General features: G+C 39.7%; 1 protein-coding gene across 1 annotated transcript; it reads right to left on the reverse strand.

Annotated features, from left to right (window-relative positions):
* Positions 1-9,048: 9,048 nt before the first annotated feature.
* On the reverse strand, positions 9,049-9,696 carry LOC137996068 (uncharacterized). The gene has a single exon (XM_068841505.1). The coding sequence runs from the start codon at positions 9,694-9,696 to the stop codon at positions 9,049-9,051; it is 648 nt and encodes a 215-aa protein (XP_068697606.1).
* Positions 9,697-10,119: the final 423 nt, after the last annotated feature.

Below are 10,119 nucleotides of genomic sequence, written 5' to 3' on the forward strand. Positions count from 1 at the left end.
TCTACAAGTATTAAGTGACTTGAGTTTCTGTCGCACTTATGGCCTACTTGGCCTACTAGCTAATGAGCCTCAAGACCGTTTACCATGGTTAATCTTACATTTGAATTTCTTAGAGCAGAAAGGTCACACAACATTGAGAAAGTGATCGGGGAACAGAGGACAGGTTTGAGGACTATTGCTACGTCATAGCACGTCGTATCCAAGATGGCGCTCTCCAAGTCACGAAAGAGGCAACTTCAAAGTGCTCTTGTCACATTTTTGCAGGGAACTGGACAAAATGGCAACTATTTTCGAATTCCTGGGGAAAAGTTTTAGTAATTAAGAGAACTTTTTCTAGACTGTACTTTCCCTTTAAAAGGTGTCAATGGAAAAAAACATAAGAAATTTGTAATATATAATGTTATGTTACATTAACTGCCACGACCTCGGGCCAATATTCCCAGTACTGCCCTCGCGCTCGGTTAGTAAGAAGTTAAAATTCTCCTTTTATTTATTGCACAAAATACTAATCATTTTTAAAATTAATACTGAAAAGGTAGGATTTTGTCCATGGCAAGGATAAAGGCTGGTTAAAACTTTTGCAGTTATTGCACATCAAAGAATTTGTCGACTTTTCTGCCAAGTCCAACTATAAATCATTTGTTCTTGCAAAGACTACCATCATTTTCAAACAGACAGGAACAAACAGGCAGGAACAAAAGTCGTTCACTTCGGATCCACGTAACAAAAACGAGAAGACCTCGAGAATCGATTACCCTACATCTGTAGCCAACTAACCTTAGTGAAATCGGCGCTAACGCCGAACAGTTTTAGCCTAAAACCGTTTTTCGCTCGATCCGAGGTGATGTGATGAACGATCCGTATTGATCTGTATGACTTTTGAACCTGCCCTCGTCAAATATTAAGAAAAACGCTTTGTCTTTAAATTAGGAGAAGTTATAGCCTGCAAAGCAGGCATAAAGTTGTTTTGGTATTTGGGCTTTTTTGTTTTGGCCGACATCTTGGATAGCAAGACTAACAGAGACCTGAGGCCAGTCAAAAAATTGCACTCAATGAGAGGAGGACTGTACGAAATGGTAGTGGGAGAAGAGGAGAGAAATACGCCTGCACGCACTAACTGTTCGTTTAGAAGACCTGTTCAAATTTTGGGCGGGGGCTCTGATTGGTGCGGTGATCATCTCCTGTCAATCAAAAGCATATTTTTCTTCCGGTTCTTTCGTGGCAGAACTACAACGCAAATGAGGATGTGGCGGAGTTGCGAAGCTTGGATTTAACCATTGACCACTATTCGGATCTCTCTAGCCTGGGAATATCGCTTCAATTGCGATCAGAACAGAAAGAAGCCATATTAACCCTGATTCTCAGAACAGATTTATTGGCAGTTCTTCCAACAGGCTTTGGAAAGACTCTTATCTTCCAGTTGTTTGTTAGAGTGAGAAAATCATGTCGAACAAACCCGCATGTATGATAGTTGTTTGCCCGCTAGAAAATAGTGTGCAAGACCAGACATTCGAAGATGCTTCAATGGGTTTAACTGCTAATATCGCTTTCGGACGCCAGTTTATAAGACGTAGAGAGCAGCAAATGTCAACTGCTCTTTGCTTAACTCCTTAGCAAATTCTAGAAAAGTTATAACATTTTCCTCAATCACATGATAAACAGCAACACTTCTTTGCACCAAAATCTTATTGCGCGTATTGTTGACGAATCTCACACTGTTGAGACATGGACTAGTCAAAGGTTTGTTTGTTTTTCATTACTTTGTTTAATTATTCGGAGAACCCGGATTTTGGCCGAACTCTGAGGATTTTTGTAAATGCGAAATGTTCTTTATGTTTCTTATTTGTGAACTTTTAATAACGAGTCTCTTCAAGAGGTCAACAACAAAGAAAGCCAAGCAAAGCGGCACCGTTGCTTTCCATGAATCACCATCACTTGGACGTATTTCGGACATATAATTGCATTCGCAAATCTCTGTCGAAAGTAACTTTGTAATTACCGGTAAAAGACGATCTCGGTTTTTATTGGCTCTTTGTGAATTTATAGAAAATCGATCAAGCGCAACTAATTAAGAAGTGTTTGTCAATTCAACAGGCCTTACTGGCGGGCTTTTTTTTTTTCGCCTCTCCGCCCCTTTCCCCGCCCTTCCTCCCAATCCTCTACCGGCTGTGTGCTAAATAGCGGCCCATTACGAACGTTAGACGTTGAACAAGCGTCCGCGTCAACGTTTTCTGAAGGGGGAATGTGTCGGCACTTTGATCTCCTACGCACTTTGATCTCCTTCCAACAATCTCGTCAACAGGGGTGGGGGGGCGGGGGGGGGGGGGGAAGCGGGGTGGATTTTAAATGTAATGGCCTTGTTGCTCTATCGAAGCACTGTGCGCGAGCCAGGGTGGTTCTTCACCCATTGAAGAATCTGGTGATTCGTGTTCAGACGCTTTTGATTTCTCTTCCTTTTAGCAGGAGTGCTTGTAAAACGTCGGCTCACATTTAAACATTTCATCAGTGACTGATTCTATGCTCATAGTCTCTTCACTTTCAAAAAATTCGTCATACATTGATGCAGACATCAAGAGCTCTTCACGAACACTTGAAATGAACTATGGCGAAAAAGGCTCTTCTGCAACTAAGGAATCATCCATCGTTCTGTTCTTCCCTGTTCGTTTCGAAAGAACAACAAAGTTTGAGAAAATAACCGTCCGAAGTGTTAGATTTCAGTAGTCATTGTTCATACAACACTTTGCAAAACAGTGACCAATGAGAGTGATGGGATTTTGATGCCATTCATTCGATACACGTATCAACGTATCCCATAATTAGTCCTAGTGGTTTTTCGCAGCTACTAACCGTACCCACCTTTCGACATCATCGAGAAAAGACGCACAAATGATGGAAAAAACGGCATCTCGAAGGAATTGGTGCTTCTCAAAGGAAGATAATGGAGAGGTGCGCACGTTGTATCTCCAATTCTCTCCCAACATGGTACCGAGCCTGGATACGTTGTTAAACTAAAACACATCCGCTCAAGGTATGGGCTGTACATTTCTTTAAATTTGAAAATGTTGGTCAGCATTATGACGAACTTTAGTAGGCTAGCGCTTTTAAGACATAATTATGGTGCTAAACTTCATAATGCCATAGCCAGGCCATTTCAATGTATATTTGTCTGTAAACACCAGACATTGTTAATGTTATCTGTCTCGATCGTTAGATTTAATTACAAACGACACCGCAGCAAGACGACAATAGTGGTCAGGTATTCTGCGGTTGCTTTATCTTCTCAGAAAACTACTCAGCTGGTTGACAATTTAAATGTAGTCGAAATAAATTTCAAATTGTTAGGAATTTTGATCAACCCAATCGACGGATAGTTAAGCCTGGTTCCCACTTGTGCGATAAGCACGAGCACAAGCATAAGCTTAAGAAAAATCGTGTGGGAATGGTCGTAAAATAAGCATAAAATCAATCTTAAGCACAATTTCCTTTTCTTGTGCTTGTGCTCTTTTCACAAGTGGCGTGAGTTACGCAAAAGCACAAGGATGACGATTCGCACACCATCTTGAATCTTACTATATACTACGTTTGCTTATGCGACAATTTCCTCCGCTTGTTTCACTATGTGAACGTTGGTGCATAACACTCATGCTGCTGCTTATCGCACAAGTGGGAACCAGGCTTTAAGGTTATTAAAATTGCAAATGAAGAAAATCGGAAATGATTTCGTCAACGTTAATTGAAGCTTTTGTAAAGGATCTTTGAATTTTTCCAAAATTTGTAGTGGAAACAATGCCTTTGTCCTTTTGAAGGATACTTACCCATTTTTGAGGTACATGTGCATTTCTGAATACAACGTATGTGTCATTATAGGGATATTTGCCACACACAAGTGGAAAAATAAACATTGCGATTTGCGTATCGTTACTGTTAATGGACAGGTAGTAAGAACATGCAAGAAACGATTTGAAATAAACCAAATTAGGTGTAAGCGCTGTCGGTCACTTTAGTCAATGTAACTGCTGATAAAGTCTGAGGACAGTTTTTCGGTTAAGTTTATGATTTTTTTCTCTCTACCTGCAAAATATTTAGGTAAAAAGTTGTATTCTTTTCCAAATTTCTTACTTCAGAAAATCACCACTTAAAAAATTACGTGTTCTTGCTTTTTGTTTGAAATACTTGAAGGGACAGTGCGTGTTTTGTGATCTATTCTAGAAAATCCGAAAAATCCACTTTCACATACGGACCTCATCCTGACTAGATTATAAAATGAGATATCATGTGAAAAATCAAAGGTGGAAATTCTGGATTTCACGGAAATGGTACTTACACTTCCAATAAAACTTCTACATTGCAAATGGAAAAGGCGGATTTAACGGATGTATAAATAATAATAATAGTAATAATAATAATATTAATAATAGTAATAACAATGATAATAATAATAAGGAGTTCATATATATAGGAGTTTTATTCAAGCCTTATTTCCGTGAAATCCGCCAAATCCATAAAATCCGATGTTTAACCTCATGCATGTTGACCATGCGCATTTGGCATCATTCTTTTTGTTTTGGTGGATTTCCCGGAAATTCCGGATGTTGACCGGATATTGATAGTTTCGATCGATCGATCGATCGATCTATCTATCTATCTATCTATCTATCTATCTATCTAAACTTAGCTCCCCTTTTTTATTTTATTGTTCTGTACGAAAATTAAGGTACGTTTACATCTATCATATTTAAGGGCCTCTTTACATGGAGATGGGGTAATCCGGGTAGGTGGGGTAACCGCCTAGTTGGGGTTAAAAATAGCTCTCCGTTACATACAATCTTAACACCTCTGGGTTCTGGGTGACATTTATCGAGGAGCCGACCCTGGGTTGGCAGATTACCCTACCTTCAAGTTTTTACACGGCAAAATGTGACCCGGTTGGGTGGGTTACCCGGTCTGGTAAAAAGGGCAACCCACTTGGGTGGGTTACCTTACCTATCATGTAAATGAGAGGCTGGAAAAATAAGACTTTACATGGACAGGTGGGTTACCCCACTTCCATGTAAACAGGCCTCAAGTGAAGTTCGATCGTCCGAGTGAGTGTAGTCTTGAAAAAGACTGTTTGAGATGACATTGGCTTGCGTTTCGTCGGCAAGAGCGGAAGTCACGTTCAAAGTCAGTCACTCTGAAGATGACTTCCGCTTAGGTTGTGAAAACTCAGTCAATTAGGCTTTTATAGATTGTACTAGCATAACGTTTGGCATAATTTGAGGAAACAAGCATAATTCTCGCTTATTTTGAAAAAGTAGCATTGCTAGCATAATCGGTATATAGTGACAAGCCTGAGACCATTTTTGTTCTGTTTTTTAGCCGCATTCGCAGTTTGGTAACTGAGGGAGAGCCCCCCTATAGGGTTGCCAGATAGTGTTGGTCTCAGTACCTCTCATTTAAAAGTTTGAAAAATGGCGTCAGCCATGCCACCCGAGAACTTGTCCCGATACCATACCAGAACCAGCAAACATAGCTAGACACCGTCACCTAAAGCAAAATACAATAGAAGAAGAGCTGGTTGTTTAATGTAGTTTTCATTCATCTGGCAGTCTTCAAATTTCAAAATGAAATTCGAGTTGTTTCAATTTTATCAATATTCAAATCACCCTTAAAAAGAGAAATAAGTGATTTTTGTCTACTTAAAAAAAAAAGAAGAAAAGGTGCTTTTTAGTCTTCTGGTTTACCACAAAGGTGTCTGGTTGACAGAAAGTTGTTTGAGTCTAAACACGATAGCTAGATATTTTTAAAACCTCAAGAAGACCAGTATGATGTTTTAGTTGAAGTCTAGTCTTTGAAGGAGTTGGCGCGCCATTTACCCAATAAAAATAAAGGAAGAATCCGTTTCAAACAGCTTTTAATTTGGTTGGCAATTCCTTCAGGAAACAGATAAGATTATTATTACTTTTTTGTCATTTTCAAGTCGCAGATACAAAGTAAGCTCCGTTTTAAATATCCGTTAAGGCCACAGTCTGTCGCCGAAGGCCATGTGTTGTCTCGCGGGTAACGTCGCTGACTCGAATGAAGGGAAATAATCAAGGGAAAAAATAGCGTGTGCATTTAAGTTTAACGAAAACAGCCTGCGTATCGAAGGCTTTTTGTTTAATATGAATATATGATGCAGCAGATAACCTAGTAACCTTTGTGGCTGTGTTAGTTGTTGTTTTTAGAAGAATCCGCCTTACAAGAAGGGGTTTCTCTCTACTAATTAAAACATTCATTAATCAGTAGGTAGTTATGGGGAATAGTGTGTGTGTGGATGGTGAGTTGAGGGAAAATCATAGACAAAAGTTATGGTTAGTCTGTAAAATGAGGGGGAGATGTTCACAAAGCAAACTCTCAACCCCAAAATAAGGTTAACAAATGAAACAAACTCTGTGTGAAATTAAAAATATAATCTCAGAAACAGTCAGATAGTACAGGTACGAAATATTAAATCCCGTACGAGGGATTAATAAATATTTGACCATGAAAATTATTCGTTCTTAAAAATGGGAATAATAAAGATGAAAAATCTTTACACTAAAATCTTCGCTCTTAAAAAATATATGGAAAAAACTAAAGAAATCCCATGGAATATGAAACACCAGTTCCACGATGCAAGTCCAAAAATCCCAAGGTTAAAGACAAGCTGACTGCGACACCATTAGGCTCGTAAATGGCTGCGAATCTTCAGCAACCGAGCAAGGGAGTTTCTAGTCCAACGCCGGACCCCTACCCGACCCCCTCGTGCCGAGTCAAGAAACGAAAAAGACAAGAAACAAACCACAGCTCTGGACAAAAACTAGCACTAAAAACCATGGACAGAATGAGTCGCTGACTCGAATGAAGGGAAATAATTAAGGGAAAAAATAGCGTTTGCATTTAACTTTATAACGAAAACAGCCTGCGTATCGAAGGTCGTCTAAAGGCATGAACAAGGCAAACAACCCCTCAACCTGCCCCTATCCATTGACTGATACAACAGCGCGAATCGGAGTGATCTCGTCGTATTGTTTTATCTTCGTTGTTTCAGCAGTTGGAAATGGCAGTGTTGGATTAATAGTATACAAGATAAAGACCATAAGGAAGCCGATCAATTTTTTCATTGTCAACATGGCCATGTCAGACCTTCTCTTTCTGATATCCGTGGGCATTGCAATAATGCTAGCGTTCAAGCCCAGCTCATGGATCTTTCGCGGGAGCTCGGGCGATACAATGTGTAAAATAAAAGAACTACTACCAAGCTTCTCTGTTGCAGTCTCTATTCAGAGCCTGGTTCCAATCTCAGTCGAGCGATTTGAAGCTGTTGTTTTCCCCTTGCGTTCACCAATCATCAATTTAAGCCGATGCTTGGTCTTTATTATTGTGGCATGGATAGTGGCTATAGCGATAAATTTGCCCAAATGTCTTGCCTGGAAACTCAGTGAACATCCTGAAAAAATTGCATGTGAGCTGCATTGGAACCAGATGTTTGGAGAATCATCTTTTCATGGAAACTACTTGCTGGCAACATTTGCTGTGTTATTTTACTTCCCGGTTGTCTTGATAACGGTTCTTTATTCCATCATTATTTGCAAGCTTCATTTACAGATGACACCAGGGAAGACTTCGCTCCAGGCTCAGAACGAGCGAATGAGAAGAAAGAAGAACGTGCTGAAGATGTCAATCGCTATCGTGATTGCCTTTATTCTGTGTTGGGTGCCCCGGAGTATCCGTGCCATATTAATAGCGTTTGATGTTAGTCTACCGTAAGGCTATTTCATCTTCTGGGTTACGGACAACGTCCTTCTGGTGTCAAACAGTGCTATCAATCCTTGTATATGTTTTACATTTAGCAGGAATCATCACATGAGTTTCAAAAAATATTGAAGCGTTTTCATCTCACACAGCGCCAGAGGAATACTGAGCAAAATGAAGCGAACGTACAACTCGTACTATCGAAACGACATGGTTTCCTTGGACTTTTCATGAGGGCAAAACACTTTGATTACGTTACGACTGTAGCAATATGACAGATACACGCTTGCAACGTCGACGGGAATCTTCACAGGTGGGTTGGTTCGGGAGATCTGGATTTCAGGAGACCTCAATTGAACTTTGATATTGGCATCAAAACATGCTTCGAAGGCATCTTCCTTGTAAAGATCAAATTTGATAACTGTATGATTCAACTGCTTCTGAAACATTGGAAAACTCTATATCTTTTTCAAGATTTCCCAACGAAAGAAACCACTCTTGACATATATTTAATCTTTCCAAACGGATCCTTTTATGCAAGTACTGGTACTGTTGGATACTAGCGTAAGGATGAGAATGCAGAGGTGACCTTCTGATTTTTTTTTTCTTTTCCCTCCTTTCCTTTTTGCCTTCGTCGCTGTCGTCGGCATTTCGTCTTTCGATTTTCATTTTTCTTTTTTTTTGTCACAATGCGATTAATTATTCAATGCAAATTTTATAAAGAAAGTTTTATGCGTAGATCGATCAGTTGCCTTTTGCAAATTCGTGGAAACAAGGTCTTTTAAATTGACACAATTTCGGCAACAACGTTATTTCCACGGTAGAATGACTTTTCCGTAAAAAAATTAAACTATAGTGACTTTGAGTTACATATGTCAATTGAAGATCTGCACGCTTTCTCGTCAAACTTTGCCCGCACATAAATTTAATTTTGCTAGATCGATGTAATTTTGCTATCGTCACATAAACATATAAAAAAAGTAATCCGAAGGAGCGCAACAAGGCATAAAATACAGAAATTTGAATATTTACTTGACATCAATATCATGATCTGAACAACTACCGGATAAAGTCTTGTATTTCTCACTATTTATAGTGCGACGCGCCTTACCGTGGCCACCCAACAAACATTCTTTACAAGTTAGCCAATCAGGGTACGCGAATTTGATTGACAGACACGCCTCCATAAAAAGTTTCATCACGCAATTGCGGAGTGGAAAGTTGTCGAATTTACTGATAAACTAGAGGCAAAAGCTCAACAGCTTTACAAGACACGAAAGATTGCTTTTGTTGTTATATGTAGCCGCAATTGCGAAAATAGTTATTTGAATTAGCTGGTGATATCAACGAAACACCCTCGGCTATGGCAATTTCGGTCTCTTCTATCGCTAACATTTGACATCTCCGCAAGAATTCCTTTATTTGGTGAAAACAATATTCACACGTATTTAGATGTGGTGAGTAAGGTGGCTGGTAAATAAGCTGGACGCCATAGTCATTCAACAGTTCTCTTAGAACAGGCTCAACAAACAGACCATGGTGAAAGCCACAATTGTCCATCACGACGCAATCGCCACGCTCAAGAAGAACACTTCCATCAGAGCGTTGAATTTCAACAGCATCTTCAAAAAAGTAAAGCAACTGAAATCCATTCGACGGGCCGTCAAGAATATTATAATAGTCTACCCCACGTACTGAGTGGAGCAAGTTGATGGTAAAATTGGCGTTCGAAGCGTATCGTTGAAACTCGACTGCTTTCTCGCCGACGGTAGCGTTCCCGTAACTACGATTCCCACTGGTTTTTATCACACTTACCTCGTCAAAGAAATGGATTTGGTGTCGTTGAAATGTAGATATGACGTCAAGATATTCGTCTTGTCTGGCAATTTGTTCAGGAGTAGTGCTTTCTGACGGTATGACTGATAGTTTCTTTTTGCTCATCACCAAGTCACGCGTTATTCGTTTATTTATTTGAGAAGCACTCGGCAAATCGTCAGCATCTACAACGCCATCCAAAAAAAGTCTAAAAAGACAAAAAAACTAGTACGGGGAATTCGTAATGAAATGTTTTTATCATTGTACTGTTCAAGAACTTTTTGCACGTAACCCCGACTAACCCGAAGTTCTGTTGCAATTTGACGTTGGCTTGTGCCTGCATGAGCTAAATCTAACACTCGTTCTCTTATTATGTCAGGGTAGGGTCTTCCATTGTCACAACAGCCTCATTTTCGGTTTATGCGAAGTTGGACGTTTGCTAGGGAAAAAAATTATAGTCGAGTTCAGGTTACATATAAACCAGCCAGCGTAATAAAGCAATCGAATTCAGGAAATTCAAAGTTGGGAACTTACGGATTCAAGGGCGTA

The sequence above is a fragment of the Montipora foliosa genome, chromosome 3 (genome assembly GCF_036669935.1).
Source record: "Montipora foliosa isolate CH-2021 chromosome 3, ASM3666993v2, whole genome shotgun sequence".
NCBI lineage: Eukaryota > Metazoa > Cnidaria > Anthozoa > Scleractinia > Acroporidae > Montipora > Montipora foliosa.

What these genes read in the sequence shown, in the direction of transcription:
- LOC137996068 (XM_068841505.1), bottom strand. Translation starts at nt 9,696, where the DNA reads ATGAGCAAAAAGAAACTATCAGTCATACCGTCAGAAAGCACTACTCCT.